Source organism: Marmota monax, unplaced genomic scaffold (assembly GCF_021218885.2).
Source record: "Marmota monax isolate L192 unplaced genomic scaffold, Marmota_monax_Labrador192_F-V1.1 WCK01_AAM20220418_F8-fsc00144, whole genome shotgun sequence".
Taxonomy (NCBI): Eukaryota; Metazoa; Chordata; class Mammalia; order Rodentia; family Sciuridae; genus Marmota; species Marmota monax.
In genome coordinates this window covers 4,711,038-4,736,650 of record NW_026694618.1, presented here as the reverse complement: position 1 = coordinate 4,736,650, position 25,613 = coordinate 4,711,038, and the positions used below count along the sequence as shown (strand labels likewise).

Below are 25,613 nucleotides of genomic sequence, written 5' to 3'. Positions count from 1 at the left end.
AACAGCCACTTAGGGATGTATTATCTCTGTGTTCATGTGGATGAAAAAGGGGATTTTCTCCCCAATTTGGAGGTTTAATAAATGGATAAAGCTGTGCCACAGTCACCTTGATGGTCTTCATCATTTTTAAGAGTTTCCGTTCAGACACAAAAGTGGAACTCAGAGAAACCAAAAACTTAACTTTTTTTTCTTAGACTACAAATGCTTCATGCAGAAGACCTGCCTTATACAGAGCTAAGGAAAAAATAAATTAGGAAAGAGTTTTTTTCTTTTTCTTTTTTTTAAAATCTCAGTATTTTCAGGAATACATGTTTAATAAACTGGAAATAAATTAGCATACTGATTCTGATTTTCCAAATCAACTAATTAAAGGGGTGGGGGGAACTTGAGTAGTTGGGCCCTCTCCTGAGTGGATTGCAAATAAATACCCTGCTCAACATCACTTCTATTTAAATAAAATAGATGATGAAGTCTTGTGTATAGCATTTAGAAAGAGAGTACTTATTATTAAAGTTTAAATATGTTTTGTGCTTATATATAAATCATCTGTTCCATCAATTTTCAGATACAATAGCTAATGATACATATTTCTATGCTAATTCACTCATATCTTCTTTTCAGTTCTAAAGAAAGTACTGAATAGTTGAGGCCAGTTACTGGGTTTGTGATTTGTACTTCCAGGATTTGTAATGAATTGGCATTTCTATTTTGATTGAAAGATAAAGGAGAGGGTCTATTTTTTTTTTCTTTAAATGTTGATACGGACTCTGTTAAAAAGAAAAAAATTATGTGCTAGAATCATAATATAATATAATCATCATAAGGTGATTGCTTTCATCTTTTGACTTTGTTCAATGAAAGACTATCTGAATGCTCAGTATATTTTAAAGGTATTTTTAAAACTTATATTTGCACTCAATGTAAAATAACTCAGGTTCAAGCTGGTGGGTAATTTATTTGACCCTGAGTCACAAAGACTGCCTTTTCTCATTTCCTGAGCAGCCAAATTACCCAGACCACGAAAAGGTTCTGGGGTTATGAGAAAGGAACTTTGAGATGCTGGCTCTCGGGAAGCAGGGTGTTTTTTTATGCTGCTTCTAATGGTGTCATCACCTCTGAATGAGAAGAAAATGCATTTTAAATTCTTCTTGTCAATATGAGCAGACTCCTATGGTCCTCATAGAGCTAAATTTTCATTCACACTAATGGGTGTTTTCTAAGTGTTAGGACTGTGGGATGTGGCTTTCAATTAGGAAACACCAATTTACACCGTCTGGGAGAGGAAAGAAACAGTTCCAGTCTTATGTATAACAGGTGGGTGTCTACACAGAAATAATAGGACTTGTGGTCTTATCTTCAGGATTTATGCAGGAAATCCTTGGTATGTGCATGTGTGCACACAAGAGAGCGCACAAATATGTTTCCTCTCTGTTTAACATGAGTGTGGGTATACGATTTTCTCTTCAGTCTTCAATCCAGGCAAAAACCTCATCTTTCTTCAAAGTTACTTCAATTTTTTCCCTACATCCTTCCAGCCTAATAATCAATCCTTTAATATTAAGATTAAGCATGGAAATGATAAATAGAATCCTAGTTGCTTGCCAAACAAAGTATATCTAAGTGGTTCTGTTAATTTCTTCATTCACAAAGGAATTCTCTGAGAACAGTGTGGAGCCAAGTGGTCTACAACTGGTTAGTGAGTTATTGAGTTCTTTTCCCAATAGTTCTAAAAGAATAGGACCCATTTATGTGTGGCCTTGAAGGATTGTGGCTGGATTAAAGTTTTTGAGACTTTATTAAATAAAAGCAGAACTTCTAGACGTTGCCCTCTTGAACTGTTACACGTTACTCTTTGACTTTTAAAAGTGCATTTGAAAAGCTCTATGCAGAAGAGTTATAAATGGGCAACTTGATTAGTTTTCACAAAATAGGCGAACCTATGTAACTAGTATTCAGACGAGGAAACAGAACACTACTGTTTTCTTTTAAAGGATGAAAACCTTCAGTTTTTAGTTATTTTTGGCTTAGTAAGGAATGTGTAAAGTCTATAACAGATATGCTTTTACATTTTCTTATGTAGTTAATAATATAATTCTGTATTCAACATTTGATTGTCCTGTAGAAGATTAACAGTAGTACAATAAATTCTTAATCTTTTTTTTTTATTTCCTTTAGGACATACAATAGCATTTTTATAGGATTTTAAAAGTTATTAAATTTTATTTCTAAATATATTACCCATAAGCCAATATGAAATCAGTGTGTAATTTTTGGAATGACAACTCAGAACTTTGCTGGCAAAGAAATTAATTTAGGATCTGAATATCATTCTTCCAAATATATAATCTTATCAGTACATGAGTAGTCAAAAGTTGATCTCATGAACAAATGTGGATTTTGTGAGGAAGATAGAATAAAGCTATTGGATTACAAAGAAGTCTAGAAACTAATTTCTGCTTTTCCCTCTAGCCCTGGGCTTCTTTCACTGAGTAATTTCTCCTATTAGTGTACTAGAAAACAGATTTAGAATCCAGTTTCCAGAATGAGTATTTAAATTGTTGGTGCTGTGTCTGTGTGTTTTTTTTTTGTTGTAGATGAACACAATACGTTTATTTTATTTATTTATTTTTATGTGGTGCAGAGGATCGAACCCAGTGTCTCTTGCTAGGCAAGTGTTCTACCACTGTGCTACAACCCAGCCCTGTCTGTGTTTTTTGTTATTTTTTTTTTTAACCAGCATCATGGTTTTTTTTTTTTTTTTTTTTTTTTTTTTGGGGGGGGTGGGGGGGGGCTTTGAACCCTGGGCTTTGAATCCCAGTACAAAAAAATTATATATTCTTTTTTTTTTTTTTTTTTTTGGGGGGGGGGTGGTTGTGTAATCACACTGCTAGGCAAGTGCTCTACCGCTGAGCTACACTCCAGTACCATAATAGTGATTCTTAAAATGAGAGAGATCTCACTTTATTTTTTTTCAAGTTATTTTAAGCTTCATAATCACATCTTCAGGTAAAATCATGTTTTATTAATTTAAAAAAAAAAGCCACTTCTCACCCTTTGCAAAGCAAACAATAAAAAAGTGCTGGCTGGCATCTGAGAGGCCTCCCAGGAAATGGAAGAAATGTGGGTCTCAAAAGCAAGAAAGCAAAATAGCATTTACCAGATGACAACTTTAAATCAGGAACGACCTATATTTGAGTGAATTCTTAACTCTTGAATGCAATGTATCTGAATAGTCAAAGTATGTATGATATGGGTTTTTTGTTTATTATTATTATTTTTTTCTGAGCCAAGCAGACAGTATTTAGAATGAAAGTAAACTCAGAAAAAATCTCTAAGAAAACTTAGAGGCCTTTTGTATTTTTGGTTCCCACTGGTGACGGACATTCTGAAAACCTGAACCAGTCTCCATAAAGTTGTTTCCAGTGATTTTCCCAACTATGCATTTTGATTCGCCTTCAGATGTATGAGTTTTGGCTCATTAATGATACAAACAGAATATTATACTTATCTCTTTGGTAAGAAATTCCCTAGTCAGCAAGGTTAATCAGAGTCCTTTTATTAATCAGTGTAATGCACTTTAAGTACTTCATTTATGGCCCACAGCTTCTGATTCCTTGGTTGGTAGTCATATTTTTAATTAAAATAACCAATGAAATAATTTTACTTGAAAACTTTCTGGCAGGTACTCTATCTACTTTACTAAGTAGCAACTGCTATCCAAATATCATGAAGGGTCTTATTTTTACTCCCCTGATGAATAATCTCTTTTCCTCTTTGCCAGAAATTTACTCTCCTGCATTCCTATTACTATCCTAGGGTACTTTTCCCTGTCTAGATTTTTTAATTAAAAATTTTAAATTATATATATATAATTTAAAAATTTTAATATGTAATATATATATATATATATATATATATATATATATATATATATATATATATATAAAACATTTCAAACTCGCTTTCCTGACCTTGTCTGGAGGAACTCTTGGGAATTTTCCAGAAAATATTACTATTAAGAAATAGCCAAGAAGCTGGGCACTGTGTTGCACATCTATAATCCCAATGACTCAGAGTCTGAGGTAGCAGGATTGCAAGTTCCAGGACCTAGGATATCGCTCAGTGGTAGAGTGCTCCTTGATTCAATTCCAATCACAAAAAAAAAAAAAAAAAAAAGGCAAGAATTTTGCTTCAGTCTATAATCCTCCAGGACTATGTAAATAAGTGGACACAGGCAGAGCAAATGTCTGCTAATCCCGCCATGAGCAGTGTGTGTGACCTTTGGCTGTATCACAGAGGGTTCTAGGGTGTGGGGTTCATTTGACACAGATAACATTGTCGTTGATAACTGCAACAGAGCTTAGCTGAAGTTTTACCAGAGATATGAGCATCCGGCTCAAATACAGGAACAGAACCAGTTCTCTCCTCCAAAGGTGTCCCAAACACTCTACTCCTTGCCTTGTTTCCTGAGCTAGGGGGCTCTGAGCCCAGCCATACAGGCATCTTTCTTTTATTTCAGATTTAAATTAAACTTGCACATACGCTGGCGCATGCGCACTCGGGGGATTAGTCTGCATATTTTTTGCAAGGGGAAAACTTCTAATATTTCTTAGAACTTTTAGCTACAAGTGATGCTGGTTTGGAGATGAACCATTTGTAGCCTCTAAATCACAGATTTTTGGGGACACAGAGTTTGAGAGTTTGACTCTGTCAGTACTAGTTATATGAACATGGGAACAATTTACTGATTAACCTCTACCAGACTAATTGTCTTCATGTGTAATATGGAGGCTTTGCCAAGACCCTCAGTAATCTATGATGTTATGAAGGTGAAATCATGGGAGTCCTCTGTGGGATTCGTGCACGGGGAGAAGAATCTGTGTTTCCCTTCCCTGGCTTCTTTTCCATTGAGCCCCTTGCTAAAGCCAAGCTGTTCTGAAAGGAGCCATCACTGTGCACAGAGGGAAGATATGAGATGGGAGTGTGAGTGGTTTGCGGCAGAGGGAGGCAGCTGCTTCTTCACCCCCCACCCGGCCTCTGGCTTTGTCTCCTGCTTGCTGCCCACCCCTGTCCTTTGTGCAGTCTGAGCACACAGAGAAAGGGCAGCCCAGCATCTGCAGAGGTGAACAGAGGGGGGCCTTTGAAAGACAAACACTAAGAATAAATCACATTCTAGGTTTCAAAGTCCTGGGAAAATTCTGCTGGGAGTAGAAAGGAGAGTATAAAAAATGAATCTGCCTGATTACTTTGCTGTGTTTCCTTATGCCGTTGACCATTGGTGGGTTTATTTTGGAGGACACATTTTGATCTCTTGACTTATCAGCATGCACACAAGTATGCTAACAGGCATAGCTTTATCTGTTTTTTTTTTTCTTTTTCCACATTTTTTATTTTTTGTAGTTGTACATATTAATGGGATTTGTTGTTACACATTCATCCATGCTCACAATACGACAATATAGTCTGTGGTTTTGAAGACAGTCTTAGCTCCGGTTTGGTCCTCCCTAGGGATAGGTGTACTTATTTCCACACTTGCTACACAGTGTAACCTGGGGCTCCAGACTCATTTTAAGGTGGTTGATTATATGTGGGTGGCCTCTTAGCTAAGGGCTGCTCTTTTCTCTGCTCAGAGCAGCAGCCTTCCCTGTTCTGCTCTGGGCTGAATCGTCCAGAAGCCCCTCCCAGCACACTTAAGTTCTGCAACAGAGTTTCAGGATACCTACCAGCATACCCTGAGCCATAGCCTACGGTCTGTTTATTCCCTTTTCTCCCTGCCAGCTCCCCAGGAGATGCAGCTAAGGTGCCTTGTTGTCCCCCAACTATACAATTTTTATCTAGGAAAGGCAAGTTGTAGGCACAAGGCCATTCTGGGAGTTGGACGAATTTAGGGTCTGGTGGTCTGTGAGCCTGATTTGCCAGTTAATGGTTATGATTACAGGAGATGCAGATGAAACTGGCTGAGAAGCCAAGGATGACTGATTCATGTAATAAATGGGCAGGATAAATTCTCTAGGTGCTACTGGGAATTTAAGAGAAAGAAAAAAAAATCAACAAGCAAATACATTTCCATATCTGAGATGTGACATATTATAGACGAATTCAGGATCTTCTTCCTTTCTTTGTGATTGGTAAAACAGGCTTGGAGCTAAACCTATTCTGCTTCCACAAAGACAAAGACAGATGAAAACTGCATTGCAGATATTCTGAGTCTATGAGCTTGGGCTGAGGCAGACGACTTATGGCTTTAGCAAACTGAAAAAGTGGCAGTTTTCTCATCTGGAAAATGAAAGGCTTGGACTGGATAATCTTCCCTTCAGCGCTAACATTCTGCGTTTCTTTGATTTTACATCAAAATGGTGTTTTCTTAATCAGTTCTCTGCTGCTTCCTTTGCGAGATCATTTTTCTTCCCCTTACAGAAGCAGGCGTGAGTTTCCCATCAGTTGCAGCATGGAGCTGCCTAAGCTGTGCTGCTAATCAGCAGGGAAAACACACCCACCCTGGTGTGCAGATCTGGAACCAGCTTCTTTCCAAGACAGAGAAAGCTGTCTTTGCAAGTTGCTCATTGAGGAAATTTGAGTATTAAAATGATTTAAATATTGCTTTTAATGTAATTCATTCATCATCAAAAGCAGGTTGCATACCATATAACATAAGAACTCTGCTTGGAATATAGATTCAACATAAATAAATAAATAGAAATGTATAAGCAAGTGTAGATATGAATACACACACATACACACACACCTATATTGTATGCATACCATCGTATGGAATCACACTTGAGGCTTAGACTGTCTATGAAACTATGAACTTAAGGACACACGATTTTGCCAGGGAAAGACCAGATCACTAAATGTTGCTTTCTTAGTGTCTAGAATCTTAAATTAGTGTCTTAGATAGAACTCAATTCTATTGGCTGAATACAGATTTCTACATAAATTCAGATAATCCTGAGAGATTACATTTCAATCCTCAATCCATTGTTAGACTTAGTGTGAAATAAATGGAGTTCTTTTGAAAGGGTATATTGGGTAAGGGGACAGAGGGGACAGAAAGAAAGCAAGATAGCCCTAGAATTCTAAATAAGATGCAAAAGGGATTAATAGTGTGTGTGTGTGTGTGTGTGTGTGTGTGTCTGTCTCTCAGTGTATATCTAGGTTAAAGGGTAGACAAACTTTGGGTAAGTTCATTCATCATGTAAATGGCCTCTTTAAAACCCTCCCCTGCCCAATAGAAAGCTAATAGTTTATTTTTACTAATTAAAAAAAGTAATAAAGCAGGTACTAAGTTTAAAAGTGACAAAGGAGGCATTCAAGAATATATATCTATGTCCTTGTCCCCCAGTTCCCCAGTTCTTCAGTTCTTGGAAGCCACCATTATAAACACTTTCTTGTTCTAGTATTTAAAATATATTTGCATATGATAGCATAGTATATCTTCACATCTGTCCATTTCAGTGTACATAGAATTGTCCAATTATTTTTAATAGCTGTATAGTATTTAATTGTATGGATGCATTATATTTATTTAAACAGATTCCTATTGATGAACAATGAATTTCTTAAAAATTGTTTAACTCTTAGAAACAATGCTGTAGTATATGTATATTCTTATACATATGTCAGGTTGCCAGGATTCATGACTCTCAAAATCACCTTTCACAGAGCACAATGCAAATGATTTCTTGGAGTTGGACAGTACAGTGTGCTCCTTCAGGACATTTCACACAGGAGTGAATATGCTTGTAGGAAAAATATCCAAGAACAATACATATGTAGTATTTTTTTTTTTTTTTTTTTTTTGCTTAAATGAGAGAATTTTAATACCTCATCACCAGGTTTACTTTTAGTGTGGTCATCATCCTCTGAGTGCCCACTAGTTGCTTGTCATTTCTTGCAAGGGTTGGTGCCCAGAAGTAATCACACTATTCTAGAGTCATTCTGGCTTCATTTATTCAGGTAAGAACACCCCTTTTAGTTCTCTTGTTCTAGGCTGTGTACTTTAATTAATGTGGCACCTCCACCCCACTGTTGGCTTATTTGAGCTTACTGTCAACTCAAATCCCGAGGTCTTTTCTCAAATAAATCACCATTAAACCATATTCTGCTAACCTCCTACTTGTCCGTGGAATGTTTATAGTCTCAAAGCAAACTTTTGACTTATCCATGTTAAAATTTATTTTGTTGTTTCAGCCCTCAAGCCTCCACTAGGCTGTTGAGTTATCTTCACATCTTCATCTTGGCATCAATATTTCATCTTTCTCTACCTATTTCCCATTCCTCATTCATAGTGAGTTCAAATGCTGTAGCTGTAGGTATTGACATAGAAAGGTTTATAAAGCCATCATTTAACAATGATGTCAAGTATGGCAATTCTCGAAGACTTGCAGAAAAAAGACTCAGTGTATAAAAAATATTGGGTCTGAAGAATAAGAAAGGGAGGGAGGGAGAGAGAGAGGCAGAGGAAAAGAGAAAAAGTTTTAATAACTAATGGAAAAATTTTATTTAAGATCTCAGTTCTAGAGCTGTTCTTCTCCTGATCTATTAATTTGTGTGCAGCGATGTGGTCACAGTTGACTGTGCAACACATCTAGTTTTCCTGTTTATTTAGGCTGCCAGGAAGTTCAAAGGCAAATTTGCAATGCAGTTCTATTGCACAGAATATAGTTCCTACCTTATTCTTGAACTCTTCTTGTTTTTCTTTTCATCTATTTTCTCTATAACTTTTAAAAATCATGTATTGTGTAAACATTTGTGATTTACTTTAAATTCTTTGGAAAGAGATATTGTATAAGCCAAAGGTAGGCATGTAAAATCTCCATGTGACTTTCTAATTTTTAAAATTTTTTTCAGCATTAATGATGGAACCCAGAACTTGTACATGCTGATCAAGGACTCTATCCTCAACCCTTGATGTGACAGATTTTTAAGAAATATTGAACACAATCACACTTTGGACAATAAGAAGTGTAGGAAAAAAGAATTGGGATGGAGTAAAATTATAAGATTATAAATTTATAGCTTTGAAATTGTTCAAGATAAATCATTATTGGGAATTAAAATTACTGAAGAGTGGGCTGGAGTTGTGGCTCAGTAGTAGAGCTCTTGCCTAGCATGTATGAGGCACTGGGTTCAATTCTCAGCACCACATTAAAATAAATAAATAAAATAAAGGTTCATCAACAATTAAAAAAAACCCCTGAAGAGTCTATGTATATCACTGTGTAAAATAAAATACAGTCGCATAAACAATGGTCTTAAATTGAAATACTTTTGAAATTTAGGGAGGTACAGTAAATAAAGGAACAAGATAGTAGAAACAGTAGAGACAGTTCTTACTAGAACTGGAGAAAGGCTGACCCACTGAAGTACATGTAAATATGTTACTGAATGAAACACTGGTAGACTCTCTATCTACTGATCCAAAATCACTGAGTAATTTTTTGCCTTGATTTTATAAATATGAGAAACTCTAGGTCAAAAAGTTAAAACTGTCCTTCCTTTTCTCTTTCAGGTTATTGGTTGCCTAGTTATAAGTTGAAGTCATCCTGGGCAACAGGCCTGCACCTGTCTGTGCTGTTTGGTCATGTGGAATGTCTCTTGGTGCTATTGGACCACAATGCCACCATCAACTGTAGACCCAATGGAAAAACTCCTCTTCACGTGGCTTGTGAAATGGCCAACCTAGACTGCGTGAAGATCCTCTGCGACAGGGGAGCAAAGCTCAATAGCTACTCCCTAAGCGGACACACGGCTTTGCACTTCTGTACAACTCCGAGCTCCATTCTCTGTGCCAAGCAGTTGGTGTGGAGAGGTAAGCCTTTCTGGGAGGCTGGCATAACTGTCTGCTAACACACTGGGGGGCTTGAGACTTGATGATCCCCCTTTACTTTGGGCAGCAGTGTAGTAGGCATCTTCCTGCCTTAAGCTTAGCTTAAGAGCTGTAGGGTAAACATACACATGCATTTATGTAGTTCTTATGTAGCCAAGGTCCTGCAGTAATCACTTTGCCATCTTACTATTTATTAAGTGTAGGAAGTGCATCAATTTATTCCTTTCCTTAACAAATATTTATTCTGCTCCTACTATGCATGTAATATATTTTGGGAGAGGAATTGATGGAATTCGGAGATGGATTAGATGTGGGTGTTGGGGGGGTGAAGGAAAAGGAAGTTCCAAGTATCATCTCCAGGTCTCTGGTTTCAGAAAACGGGTAGATAGTAATGTTATTTTTTTGAGATAGAGAAACTTGAGAAAGAAACATGTATGGCAGGATGATTTTTAAGGTAGATTTTTTAAAGTCTCGTTAATAGAGGTGTAATCAGCACACCGTAAAATTCACCTGATTTTGAGAAGCACCATTTTTGTGAGACCATCACCACACCTTAAAAAGGTCCTTGATTCCATTTTATTGTTTAAAAAATATTTTGTTTTAGTTGAACACAATACCTTTACTTTATTTTTATGTGGTGCTGAGGATTGAACCCAGCGCCCTGTAAGTTCTAGGCCAGTGGTCCACTGCTGAGCCACAACCCCAGCTCTGCCCTTCGTATTTATTCCTTCCACAACTGCTGGCTGATGATTGGCTCACAGCGGCCCCAGAAACATCTAGCTGATTGGCTCCTCGGCCCCAGCAACATCTAGCTGATTGGCTCCTCTGCGGTGATGCTCATTGGATTGTTTCCCTGCCCTTTCAGACCACGGAGCTGCTCATTGGGGGACTTTTTTGTCTTTTTTGGAACTGGGGGTCGAACCCAGGGCTTTGCCACTGAGCTACATCCCAGCCCTGGGTTGAGAGCCACAGCCAAAGGGGCCCCAGCAAACTTCCAGCTGCCAGCAAACTTCCAGCTGCTGGCTGATGATTGGCTCACAGCGGCCCCAGCAACATCTAGCTGATTGGCTCCTCGGCCCCAGCAACATCTAGCTGATTGGCTCCTCGGCCCCAGCAACATCTAGCTGATTGGCTCCTCTGCGGTGATGCTCATTGGATTGTTTCCCTGCCCTTTCAGACCACGGAGCTGCTCATTGGGGGACTTTTTTGGCTCCGCCCACGTGACCCAGCCAATCGGCCTCAAGAGCAGGAGGATTGTGGGAGGTGGAGAGAAGCTTGTGTGGGAGAGAGAGGCTTGGGGAAAGCCGGTGGTGGCAGTTGAGGCTCTGAGGGTTTTTCCTGAGAGACTATTTTGTTTGTAGTGTGTGGTTCTAAAAATAAAGTTAGTTTCTTTTGACAAGTGGCTCCTGATTGTGCCCAGCCAGACTGCGGCACACAACAACCACTGATCTGTCTTCTGTCCCTATATTCTTGCCTTTTTAGAATGTCCTAGAAGTAAAATCATACAATGTGTAGGCCTTTGGTATGGTTCCTCCCACTTATCATAATGGGTTTGAGATTCATCTACGTGGTGGATTGGACCAGTAAGTCAGACCTTTCACTCTCTGAGGAATATTCCAGGGTTAGCACGTAATGCAGTTTATTCACTCCCCAGTAGAGGCACATTTGGAATATTCCTACTTCATCAGTTTTGAAAAAATGCTGATATAGACATTTGTGTACAGATTCTTACCTGGACGTGTTTTCTTTTGAATAAATACCAAGGAGTCATATAGTAAATTCATACAAGATGGGCACACTGTTTTCGTAAGTGATTATACCATTTCGTATCTCCACCAGCAACGTGATAAAATTCCATATTTTCCTATCTTTGTCAAAGTTTGATGTTAGATATTAAAAAAAAATTAATATCCTTATAAGTATGGATTGGTATCTCACTGTGGTTTTAATTTGAATTCCCTAATGACTAAGAATGTTAAGTATGTTTTCATGTATTTATTTGCTCACTATACATTCACTTTGGTGAATTACCTATTCACATCTTTTGCTCCTTTTTTTGGTTGTCGTTTTTAAGTAGGTTTGAGAGAGTCTTTACATACTCTGGTTACTATTCTTTTTTCAGGTATATAGTTTGCCCATATTTTAATTTATTTATTTTTGGCTTTACTTTTCATTTTCTTAGAAGTGTCTTTCAAAGAGTAGAAGTATTTAATTTTTTCATACCTTTATTTTATTTATTTATTTTTATGTGGTATTGAGGATCAAACCCAGGGCCTTGCATATGCTAAGCGAGCGCTCTACCATTGAGCCACAACCCCAGCCTGAAGTATTTAATTTTGATAAAATTAATTCATTTTTTTTCCTCTTATGATTTATGCCTTTTGTGTCCTCTACCTATATCAGATAACATTTTCTCTTATGTTCTCTTCTAGAAGTTTTATAATTTTAGCTTTTTATCCTAGGGCAAGAATTTATTTTGAGTTAATTTTTATAGATAGTATGAAATATGAATTGAAGTTCATCCTTTTTTTTTTTTAACATGAATGTCCAATTGTTTCAGCACCACTTTTTAAAAACAGTATTCTATCATTACTGAACTGCCTTGATATCTTTATCAAAAATCAATTGGTCATAAATGTATAGGTTTATTTGTGGACTTTAGCCTATTCCATTGATCTATGTGTCTATTTTTTATAGTGCTCCACTGATTTGATTGCTGCAGCTTTATATTAAGTCAGGTAAAGTTCTCCTAGATTGGCTTTATACATGAGAAGTTTCAGATCTCTTTGAGACTTCAAAGTGATTGAGCCAAGAATACTTTTGATATAAAAGTATGGATTTCAAAAGAAAACTCTGGACTAAAGCTACAACTTTCAGAATTGTTGGCCTATAGATTACATTTGAAGCCAAGAAAATCAATAAAACCACCTGGATAAGCAGTATATATAGAGAAAAGAGAAACTAGGGCAAAGCCCTGTGAATTTTAACTTTCAGTCTTGAGAAGGATAGGGAGGAGCCATCAGAGTATGACTCATAAGAGAAGTTGGAGAAACCTAAAACTGTCTTTTTGACAACAGAGACTACAAAAGAGGTAGGTTCTGGAAGCAGGGAGTATGGCCATCAAAGTGTAATGAGATGTTCCCTAAACTGGACGGGACTTGTCACTGATAAAAACAATTTTGGTGAATTGGTATAGAAGCCAGATGAGAACAGTGTGAAAGGGGGTTTGATAAGAGATGGTATATGTATACAATTGCTAAAAAAATTTTGTCTGCAAAAGTGAGCATAAATACAGTGGTTGTTGGAGAACTGTGGGATAATACAGAATAGTACCTACAGTTGGAGATAAAAGGGAATGCATGTATATCAAGGGGAAGGACTCAAAGAAAGAAAACAGTTCAGGGCTGGGGTTGTGGCTCAGTGGTGGAGCACACTAGCATGTGTGAGGCACTGGGTTTGAGTGTCAGCACCACATATAAATAAATAAAGTCCATTGACAACTAAAAAAAAAAAAAAAAAGCCCAGCCTCTCCTTCTTGCCTACTCTAGGAGGAGGGGTCTGGCACAGAGACACAGACAAGACCCATTCCACTTTTCAATTTATTCATTTCTTTTTAGATTTAGTTTCAATTTTTATTCATATTTTCATTAGTTTAAATTTTTATTTTTTAGATTTTTAGAAGAATATGTATTTTTAGAAATTATATACTTGCTCAATGATTCACTTAAAAAAAAAAAACTTTTGTGGAGAGAACATTCAAAAGGTACCTTCAGCGACATTTAAGTGCATAACCTCATGTTATTCACTACAGTCGCCCATCAAAGTGTCCATCAAAGCTCCAAACCTACTCATTGTGCAGTACTGAAGCTTTCCTAACTTTACATGCTGCTGACTTTTCATGTGATTTCCTCCAGTACAAAGGAAACAGTGGCCAGTCCTGGTACTCCTCGGAGACTTCCCCTTTCCCATCTCTTCTATCCCTGACAACCTGGGAGGAGACTCCCTAGAGATCAGAAATAGAGCTGTGTGGGGAACTCAACTCTACTCCCTCGAGGCTGACTCTAAAGAATTAGGCTCATAGCAATCAGAGAGAAAAGGTAAGTCCATGAAAGATGGACTTGCTCTTTAGGGCCCTGGCATCAAAGGCTGAATCCAAGAAGGAAAAAAAAGAAAAATTAGAAAACAAAAGTGTTCAACTTCTGTGTGTCAAACATCTTAAAAGGCAGTCATAAAACTAAGACTATATGAAAAAGGGCTGATATCCTTAACACATAAAAATAATCTTAAAACAAGCCAACAAAGACGAAAAAAGAAAGAAAGAAAAAATTAGAAAAGAAGATGAAAAAAGCAAAAAAAAAAAAAAGTCACATAAATAAGAACTAATGATATGGATGTAACATAATGGTCACTTTCACTGGTAATCAGTAAAATACCATGGAAAGTAACACGTGGAAGACAAGAAGCTTCAGAATAATGCACTTATGGTATATTTTATATTTTTGTGTTAGAAGTATTTATTGGTTAAGGAAATCGTTTAAAATACACCACAATTTAAGCTGGTGTGGTGGTGCATGCTTGTGATCCTAGCCGCTGGGGAAGCTGAGGCAGGAGGATTGTAAATTCAAAGCCAGCCTCAGCAACTTAGCAAGTCCCTTTTTCAAAATTAAAAACTGCATAAACAAAAAGGACTGGGGATGTGGTTTAGTGATTAAGTGCCCTTGGGTCCAATCCCCAACATTAAAAAAATAATTAAAAATAACCGAGGGTGTTGGCACATACCTGCAATCCCAATGGCTTGGGAGGCTGAGGCAGGAGGATTGAGTTCAAAGCCAGCCTCAGCAAAAGGGAAGCCCTAATTAAGTCAGTGAGACCCTGTCTCTAAATAAAATACAAAAGAGGGCTGGAGATGTGGCTCAGTGGTGGAGTGCCCCTGAGTTTAATCCCTGGTACCTCCCCCCATTGAATAAATAAAACAAATAAATAAAATAAAAATAAAAGCATGGTAAATAGGAGTTAATGAGAAAATAAAATTGTGCATTAGGCCATTGGGAAAGTCTCTCCCACTTTGTGGGTGGATGAATAGAAAAGGTAGGTCTTCTGGTCCGGAGACTCTGGAAGCCTGAGCCCCTTGCTTTGCTGCTGTCTTGGTATTTTTATGTCCTCAGCCTTTTCGACAATGTAAGTGTCCTACTGACCTGGGAGTAGCTCCCGGAGCCCTGAGTGTGTGGATGGGACCCACTGTCATCTAATTAATGGAAACTGTTATGTTCACAGTTAAGGAAATGCTGCTCTTGGTCAGTTTCTTTCCTCCCTGTCTCTGGGGACACAGCGGAAGGCTGAATTCTCAGTCTCTGGCTCATGCGGTAAGCATTTGTGGGGAGAAGTCACATACATCACTTGGTGGCTGGACAGAGCGAATTGAGACGGCACACAGACAAGAAAAATAAGTCAGGCTAACATTAAACTCGGGACCAGGGAAGTCCATTAGGGGGAGAACCAATGCCATGGCAACTGAAAACCGATGTAATTTCATTTGCTATTTAATGGGCTCTTTGTGGAAAAGGCTAATTGAGTCCAAAAAATTGCATGCAATTTTCTCTTAAAGGATTTTCCCCTGTTTTTCAGTGTTGCACGGCTCGCTTTGTCCTCGTGCTGGATTTTTGTCTGCTATTTTTCTGTTTGCCTTTCTACTTAATGCCTCCCATCTCTGGCCTTTGTTTCCTTTGGTATTAGGATAATAGTGTTCATCAGTTGAGAGGGCTTATTTACCTCCGTGAAAACATCCTCTCCCTACATCCACCATTTCCCTACGAATAAAGAGTCAGGTCAGGTTTGGCTGGCTGCAAAGCAGCATATTATTTCTACCTATTCCCTTTCGTAAGAGGAAAATGAAAGCTGCTTGCTTTGCTCTGCATGAAGCAAATCCTGACAGTGGGAGGAAAATTTGTTACTGCAGGAAAGCCATAAAAATTCAAATGTTTTCTAGCAGAATGTAGCATGAGGGCAATGTAAAGAAGACTGTGCCTTTTAAAAGACTGTCCTCTGCTACTTCATGTGACAGTGACACAAGTCACCCACATGCTAGGAATTCTTTGTTCCACAAAGTGGAACATAATAGGTCAAGATGGCACTGGCTTTCATTTTAACCAAGAAATAGATATACTTGCTGGACAGACACCACTCATACCACCCCAGTGTCTTCCAGCTTCCCATTGCTTATGTCACACATCAGAACAGCATAGATCTGACCATCTTAGTCATTTACAAACCATACAAAGATTTCTGCTATATTGGCTCTATTGTTAGTATCACTTAAACAACATGAATTTAATTTTTCTTTAAGTTGACATTACTTCTTAAAATTAATTTTAGAGGAAACTTGATATCACTATAAAAAAATAAAAAATGCAAATCCTTTGCCATACACGAAAAGGAACAGTAACAGGAAGTAATGGGCAAAGAAATTCTTGACCTTCACCTGCTCAAAAACCCTCTTCTCTCAAGTGGTGGAGAACGACTCTAAAAAGCCTCTCTTCTGATCACTGGTCTCTCCAATCATTCTGTTCTTAAAGAGAACTTGAAATTAGTTTGCAGGTCTTATCTCACGTTCAGTCAGACAGCAGTTCCTCCAGCCCTGTGTCCCATGTGAAAATCATCCCACACTTTGCAAAACACAGCTTTAAGCTGTGCAATGTAAAGCTGATGGTCTATTTGGTAGTGGAATTTTAGAAGCGATCCCCTTAAGAATCAGGACTGGAACAAGGTTGCTGTTCTCACCACGTTTCTTCAGTCCTATCCTGGAGATCCTAGACTGCACAAAGACAAAAGAAAAATAAATAATGTATGAAGGCCAGAAAGAAGGAAGCAAACTGCCATTATTTCATAGAATCTATTTATCTCATAGAAAACTTGAGAAAACCTACCACCAAGTGGTTAGTTAGAATGAGTAACTGAGTTCAGCAGAGGTACTGTATTTCAGATCACTATACAAAAATCAATTGCATTTCTATATAACAGAACCAAGTAACTAGAAATTGGTATGTATGTGATGATATATTTGTCATATGACATGAAATCTAAGGGATCTAGAAAATGTATTCAATCAAGGAGGTGAAAGAGGTCTAAAATTGTTTGATGAAATTAACAAGATCCCATATTCAAGGTTTATTATGAAAAATAAACCTCAGATGCAAACCTTTTCCTTCTTTAATTTGATTTGCTGGATGTTTAGCTCCATATTGCTAAATAAACACCATTTATTTATGCATAAAAATTGAAAAGAATAACTAGTAATATAAGCAGTTTTGTGGCAATTGACAGATTTGTCATAGTGGAAAAATGAGGACCTGGCTCAGTAGCCTCCATTGGTGGCCCCCAACTGTACAGCTACCTTTCAGTCCCCTACCCTCACAATATAGTTCCATCATAACATAATGTAGCAAATTAGGGTAATTTTTTTGGTACAGTTTCCCCTGCTGTGGATGGTTTTGTGTTATTTATTATGGATTTTTATTTAGTTACCTGTATACTCATTGTTATTTGAACCCCCAAACTTACTGAAAGTTTTAATCATTTCTGAAATATGTAAACTCAGTGAGTATTTTATCAATTTCATTTTCTGGAAAAAAATTGTTTCTGGAACCTTCACACTTGCCTCAATCAAGCCCAACTTGATGTGTGTCTGGTGTATCACCATTGTACTGGGGTCCTCCTTCCCTATCATCCTGGAGATCCCTTTTTCTGAATTTCATGTTTGGTTTTCCTGTTTCCTGAATTCCAAGTCTCCCTAAGTCTTGGTTTGTTGCCTTTATTGGTTAAATATATTCTCTAGTAGATTTCTGAAAAAGGATGCATGAGACTATACATGCTCCCAAATGTGCTTATTCCACCCTGATTGGCATAGAATTCTAGGTTATTTTCCTTTAGCATGATAAAGGCATTACTTCACTGCTTCTAGTTTTCAGTATTGAAACTGGAAAATCTGAAGCCATTTTATTTCCTGTAACCTATTATCTTCCTCTCTGGGGAGTGTCGAATTTTCTTTTCATCTTTGATTCAGAAATTCCACATGATCTGTCTTGGTGGGTTTATTTGTATCTATTATTCCTTTTAATCCCCAAATACTTGCCTATCAGTTCTGAAAAAATGTTCTTGAATTATTTCTTGCCTGAATTATCTTCTTCTGTTCACTGTATGCTCTCTTTTTTTGAATTGTGATTATTTAAATATTATACCCCCCACACCCTACCCCAGGCCATTTTTGTCTGTTTGTATTGTTTTTCCTGTTTGTGCTGTATTTTGTGAGAGATTTACTCCAGGTTACATTTCTCTGTTTTTATTGTCTCTATATACTGCATTAGTGGCTTTCCTTAATTGTCTTCTAATCCTTGGCTATCTACCTGTGTTTCAGATTGAGTGACTAAAATCAAAGTGAAGTTTGTTGACTATTAGCCTCACGGTAGGGATCTGGCTAAACCTTTCATCCAGGGAATCATTGACGTAGTATTTTTTAGATTTTTTTTTTTAAGACTGGTCATATTCTCCAAAGAAAAATCTAACTGGCTTCTTCCTGGAGGCTCCAGGCCTAATTGTCAGTATTCCAGTTGTTGAATTAGGAGAAAAATCTGGGAATGCAAATATAGAATACCTGCTCTGCCCTCTCCTTTCTGCTGACCTCAAATTTACTCCCATGCAAAGTCTGAGTTCAGATTTCCATTCTGAAGATCTTTATTAACTCCCTTATGCTCACTTGGATCTGTGTTATGTTCTGTATTCTGGTAACACACTCCAGTTTTCCTTTGTGGCACTTATATTTTATTTGTTTTGTTCTTCGATACGTGTCTGCCTGGAGGGTTCAGGAGAGTGGAGACTGTTTTGTTTAACATAACGATGTGCACAGTGCATTTTGAGTGTTGATTATTGAATGGAATGTTGATTATTGAATGCTCTTTGAGAACAAGTTCTAGTTCTAAGGAGAAGAGTGGGATAGAGGCAAAGAAATTACTAGAGAAAATCATGCCTGCTTTTTGGGTCTATTGTGTTCATCTTTTAGATGACACACTAACTTGAACATTTAAAAAAATGGGTGGAAAATTCCACTAGGGGGAGACAGATTGAAGATAGAGAGGAGGCATAATTTTTGATGTGAGGATTCTGAGAAGTTTGGGAAATGAGATCCAGAGCAATAGAAGGAAAGATGGGATTTAGAGAGGAGAACCTGGTTTTACTATTGCCAGAGAGGAAGAACGGCTTAGGGCTTTGAGGAAGTTTCCATTTGAAGGGTATTTGTCCATGAAAAGCAAGAAGAAAGATCAGAGAGTGAAAAAGAGAAGGAAATGGATTAAAGACTTGAAAAAAGAGGTTGGGAATAATTATCATGGGGTAAGGGAATAAGTTAGGAAGAGAAGCATTGGATTGCTGAGCAGTCTGGAGGGCCCAGCTGTTTTCACATTTGGCCAAGCCTGGAGTATGGTTCTTGCTATATGGCACCCAGCTGTGTGGTGCAAGCAATGAGACCATAGGTAATTGGGTTCCCGAGGATGAAAGCTACCCATCGCACAGGTGCGTGTTATGAAGAGATGGAGAGAGTTAAGGTTTTGGCAGTAGAGTTATTGAAAGGATGGGATATGAAGCTAACTGGACAGAGAGGGATGAAAGTAAGGACATCTAATGGATAAAAAGAACATAGAGAGATTGTGTGAATGAATTCCTGGAATGGCTATGTTGGACATTAAGCAAGCAAAATACAAAGATAGAAGGTTATGGTCAGAGAATTAGATTTGTCAGTTAGTGACTTTCGGAGACTGATCAGTTTCCCATAATGACTCAGTCCAGGTATGAGTATGGGTGGGAGTCACCCAATCACATGGAGGAGAAAGTCACTCAAGAGAATGAGACCCAGAAACAGGGGGACCAGGGTGTTCATTGGGTCATTCTTATCATTATAAAAAACACCCAGAAGAATGGCAGAGATTTGTGTACAGAAGCATAATGTGAGTTAGGTCTCTAAGTCTTCAGAAGCTGATGGAGAGATAAATGCATAAGGGAAAGATGTTACGTGGTATCGTTGCAAAAGCAGAGCCCTAAAGAAGCAGGGATGTTCTTTTTATTTATTTTTCCAAGGGAATTAGAGCGTAATTGGAAGCAGCAATGGGGAGTCAGATATATGAAAAAAGAACACCCAGCTATATACTGCAGGACAGAGTTAAGCATCCTGCATCCGTTGTTTGAGCTTGGAACAGAGCAAAGCTAGTTTGGTTGCCATGGTAACCAACGCCATGGCTCCAGGCTCATTAATCCTGTGTTCCAAACTAAGCACTTAGCAATAGCTTCTGAATAAATGCAACAAAGCTCTGCATACTGAAAAGGGCACATTCATGTTAAGCAGGGGAAAAAGGTTTTCAATTTCATTCATTAAACTTGAGTAAATAATTTAATATCTTTGTGCGCCAGTCCTCAGAGCTAATGAATAAGGATAAATGCTTAATGGAAAATCTAGCTTAATAAAGTTAACAGCATCGGCTCTCCATATAAAGGAAATTGATGTTGCCAGTATATATGCATATGAAGGGGAAAATGGAAAGGAAAATAACAAATATTAAGCATCTACGATGTGGATATGTCAGGTACCTTAAAATAAAATGTCTCATTTAATCCTTGCAATGACCACGTGAGGCGCACATTATTCTGCTCATTTTATAGATGAGGAATCAGAGACTCAGAGAAGTTAAATAAGGCCTCGGTGCACACAGCTCCTCGTATTCCAGAAGACTCAATTCTATTTGGTTAATGTTCATGATGATCCTCCCTGCCTGCCTGGGAATTGTGTACTGTTTACCCATCGGAGACATTTGACTAATTAAAAAATGAGAAGAAAAGTTTGTGCTAAGGTGACACAGTATAAAAGAGAAGCTTAAATATTGGATTGAAGGTCCATTAGCTTGAAAAATAGTCACTGCCATGAGATGTTTTAAGGAAAAAAATACAAGAAGGCAGCTGGGTATAGTAACAGGGTGTTTAATTAAGACATGAAAAACAGACAATGCTTCTTCCAAAATTTGTTCCCTCAAAGCAATCATTTATCCCCACTCTGTCACTTCCTAGCATGAAGAAGGTTTGGAGTTGGGCTGCAGACCCTCAACACAGGAGCTGATTCTTTCCCTCTGGATAGGGTGTCATGCCTTTGTTTGGGTTTTTTGGATTTGCTGCAATGAATGTTGAGATAAGTGATGAAAGAAGATATAGTAAAAATCCATTAATTCATTTTCCTTAAAATTAAACTCTTTAATTAAAAAACACCACCTTGATCAATTTCCAGTTTCTGCCTCCAACAATGTGATATATCGAGGTGTGAAATAATAGAAATAACTAGATGCAAGTTAAATATCCCTGTCATTAAACTTAGCTGTTAGCATTTTGTTTTTTTAATCTAACTACCAATTGTCGGGTCTCAGCCATACAGTTATCTCTGTCTATTTTCTCATCAGAGTCACATAATGCTGCCCAGACTAGTCCCAAGAGCATTTTCAGAGGGAAAGAAGCAAGAACAGCTTTCTTTCACCCCCGTCGGCATTATAGGTTTTCTTCTCAGGCTGGCTCTCTTGACTTTAAGTTCCCCTATCAAAAGCCACATGTGACTTGTGTTCTGAGTTTTCATCCTGGGTGTGCTATCTTTCCTCTATAGCTAGAAGCATCAGAAATCAGAAATTAAAGGATGACATTTCCTTGGGTCTGTACTACTTCATTTTTTGTTTTTTCCTATCAGCACTTCTTTAATTTTATCTTCCTTAGAGTAGCCTGGATCTTATTATCCTCCAAACATTTTAAACACATTTAGCATAAGATATCAGATTTAGAAACAGAAATGCAGTGTTTTCTTTGTAACCTCTGTAAGTAATAACTTATGTATGATAATCAAAACAACTTAAGAAGGGGATTCAAGGGCTCAGACTTGGAGGTAATGGTCAAATCAAACAAAAGCCCAAGGCTCCAATCTCAGTTTTCCATTAAGCTAACAAAGAAAACACACAAATAAGGAAAATGGAAAAAAACATCAGAATTGGCGGTTAAGAAAATCAAGCATATGCCAGCAGAATTGGAGGTTAAACATAAGCCAGTTTCCTAAAGGTCTCTACTAATTAGAAAGCCAATGGGAACAGAACGAGTGGACCCTGTCTTTTCTGAGACAAAACATCTCCCTAGCAATCAGAAGAGGTATTAGCCAACCCCTGTGAAGAGCCACCAAGGGGTGGATGCTGCTAGGGGGAGTCCCCTATAAGGAGGCCCACCTAAAGCAAATCCCTGGAGCTCAGTGTTCTTTGTGGTTGTTTACTTGTGGCCTTGGACATCTTGAAACTCTCAGAAACATTCTTCAGAGAAGATGGCCACACCAACCAAAGAACTAGATGGTACAGACAGGAAACAAATTCACTTCCTGCAAGCAACGCTGAATTAACCTGGGTGAGACCCTGAAGCAAGGTGGGCTTGGACTTAATAATAGCAGCAACTACCAGATGCCTTTTCTATTGCACACCTGGAAATTTATCCACGTTATCATCAGTCATCACAACTATCACGTGAGAGTCGTTCTATTATCCTCATGTGCGGATTTAAACTCCCAGCTTTAGACAAATGGCTGTAATGGTAAAACCAGATTTTGACTGTAGATTGATCACAATGCTGAGTACCTGTTTTGTCCACCAGGTGGTGCTGCCTCCCCTTTGCTAGGGAGAGTACTGGGCTAGAGGTATCTAATTAGTCTTGGAACTGTCCTGAGACTTTTCTTTTGCCCTACCTAGGGAATCTTTGTCTCCCTGGTGTGTTTAACATGTCAGTCAGTGAACCCGCACTCCTTTAGCTCTTATGTAAAGGATGGCAAGATATAACTCCCTGAAATCTCAGCCCTCATCTACCAATTAAGGACATTGTTAATAACTCAATTTCATTCTAGGAAACTCCAGCAAGGGCTCAGGGATCATGTATGACTCCCCTCTGCCCCCTCAAAAAAGGAAAGATTCCTTTGGTTAAAATAAGTTTTGGGAAATTCATGTTAAGTTAGATTTCCTCACCATAGGGCTTCCTCAGAATCTTTTATATGGTAATGTGAGTTGTAAATAGACAAAGGTTATACAGAATCTACACATTAATTTAGCCACAGACCTTGTAATTTGCATGCATCTCCTATTACCAGTATGCTACAGAGCAGACTTTGGGAAATGTTGGCTTAGAGGAATGAGATTGGGGATTAGAAGGGAAGCTCATATTTGTGCTCCAAGAACTGCACAGAGCTCTGTGTACATCGGTCTTCCGATGTATAGCTGAGGGCAGGCAGGCAGGCGGGCAGGAGATCCAGGGAGAAGCTCCAGTCCGCTAGCAGAATTCCTTCTGGCTTGTGTTAGATGGGCTTTTGCTCTATCAAGGCCTCCAATGGATTGGGTGAGGACCCCCTGAATTATAAAAGTAATCTCTTTTCACTCAAAGTCCACCGATTCAAATGTGAATCTCATCCAACAGACACCTTCAGAAAAATGTTTGATCAAATATATCTGGGCCACCATGGCCCAGCCAAGATGACACATGAAATTAACCATCACGTCCACTGACACCTGTGTCAGATTTCTGACCTACAGATCTATAAGATAAATGAACTTGTGCTGTTTTAGGCCATTCAGTTTGTGGTAGTCGGTCACAGCAGTAAGAGGAGGCCAATACAGTGGCCATCTACGTAGTCTAAGCATCAGCATCTACTACAGAGCTGGTAATTTCCTGAGGACTTGGTCATCTGTCTTTCAGTTTTAGTCCATTTCCCCAGTTCTGCCATCTTCAGGACTGATTTCGTTTCTGACATAGATCTCCAACCCAGTCTCCCAGCTCCTTGACCACCACCACTCCATGGAACCACCTCATGGTGCTCCAGTTCTCCACTCCCATGATCACACCCGGGCCCTTTATGTTGTCCCATTATTTTCTCTTGTTGCCCTTTTCTCTCAGTCACCCCTCACCTGTTCTTCAATGACACGATGACTCCAGTTCCTCTCACCTCTTCTTATCCAGGTTTCCCATCCCTTAGCATCATTTCTTTCCCTTTTCAGTCAGGGCTTTTGGTTGATTTGTTGAATTACTTTTTCACCAATATTCTAACTTTGCCACAACAGGGCAACAGGGTTCTTCTGGGCTAGTCCACTTCTCTCTCCTTAGTGTTAAATTATCTATTAACAATGCATAAAGAGGAAAGATGGTAGAATGAATCAGATGTTACTTTTCTATGTTCATATATAAATATACCACCAGTGAAATTCCACCTATGTACAACTCTGCATATGTGCAGATATGTACAACCACATGAATGGGATCCTAATTAAAATAAGTTTTACTCAATGTATGTATAATATGTCAAAATATACTCTACTGTCATATATATATATATGTCATATATATATAATGTTTTATATATATATAATGTTTTATATATATATATAACATTATATATATATACTGTCATATATATAATGTATATATATAATATATATATTATTATTATATTATATATTATTATTATATTATATTATTATTATTATATTATATTATTATATAATATATATAATGTATATATATAATATATATAATGTATATATAATATATATATAATGTCATATATAATACTGTCATATATATATAATGTTTAAAAATACATAAAAACTAGCCAGGTGCAGTGCTGCGTGCCTGTAATCCCAGCAACTCCAGAGGCGAGGCAGGAGAATTACAAGTTCCAGGCCAACTTCAGCAACTTAGCAAGACCCTATCTCAAAAAATAAAGGGCTGGGATGTAGATAGAGCACTTCTGGGTTCAATCCCCAGTATAGCAAAAGCAAAAATATGAAAATCTAACCACAACACCCTTTGCTATATAGCTTTTAAAGCTATATAAACTAAACAAACAATAAGCCAAAGATTAATAAGTTATCTACTAATTTTTATCACCAACGGTATGTACGTTTTTGAGGAGATGTCATACACAGTATTTTCTTAAACAACATAGATAGATGGCTCCCCAAGAGTTGGAGAAGGAGGTTGACTTGCATGTTCAGAAGTGTCTGGCATCGAGAGCACGAACTCCCCTACCTTCACTTCTTTTTAGTCTGTGTTCATTGACAGTTCACCTCACAGCATGCATCATGTCAGGAATTAAGAGAAGATTCTGGGTCTCTACCTTTCATCCAGATGTCTCAATTTTGAAGATGGTAAAAAAGAAGTCCAACTTGAAGTTTATGGGAAATATTCTGTCCCAGCTGAGAGGGAACATTACCCTGACAACTCAGAGGGAAATTATTGTAAAAATTGCCTTTCTATAAGAAAAAGGCAAAAATTGTGAAGACCTCTGCTTAATTCCATCTAAAATTTGAAGTGGACATGGCCTCTACAAGACCCCAGGAGATAACAGGCAGAGATACAAAGCAGGGATACAAAGAAAGCTGGGGAAATAGTTTCCTTCTTCTATTCTCCTCTAAGGGTCCTAGACTATGTAGTACTCCTCTGGTTTCACCAGCCTGGGACACAGACAATATCACACACAGAGATCCTGTGTCTAACTGCTGCAATTGGCTACATTCTGCATTAAAGTGAAGTCTTTCTCCAAGGTTCTCTTTCTCTGCTAGGAATCCCAGCAAAGACTTAAACTCTATTCAGGCCATTGTTCTTTCTGGAAGCTACTGGTGGTAGAAAGAACCTAGGTGTTCTCTCTGGACTAAAGGACCTTACTCATAGTCAAGGATATTGTCTACAC

The 25,613-nt window shown here is 38.0% G+C and overlaps 1 protein-coding gene across 2 annotated transcripts in view; it reads left to right on the top strand.

Moving 5' to 3' along the window:
* Positions 1–25,613, top strand: part of Asb4 (ankyrin repeat and SOCS box containing 4) — a 65,145-nt gene that overhangs the window by 6,701 nt on the left and 32,831 nt on the right. For both annotated transcript variants that reach the window (XM_046422598.2, XM_046422597.2), the window contains exon 2: positions 9,515–9,814. In XM_046422598.2, coding sequence (XP_046278554.1) covers positions 9,515–9,814 — 300 coding nt within the window. The remainder of the gene's footprint in view (positions 1–9,514; positions 9,815–25,613) is intronic.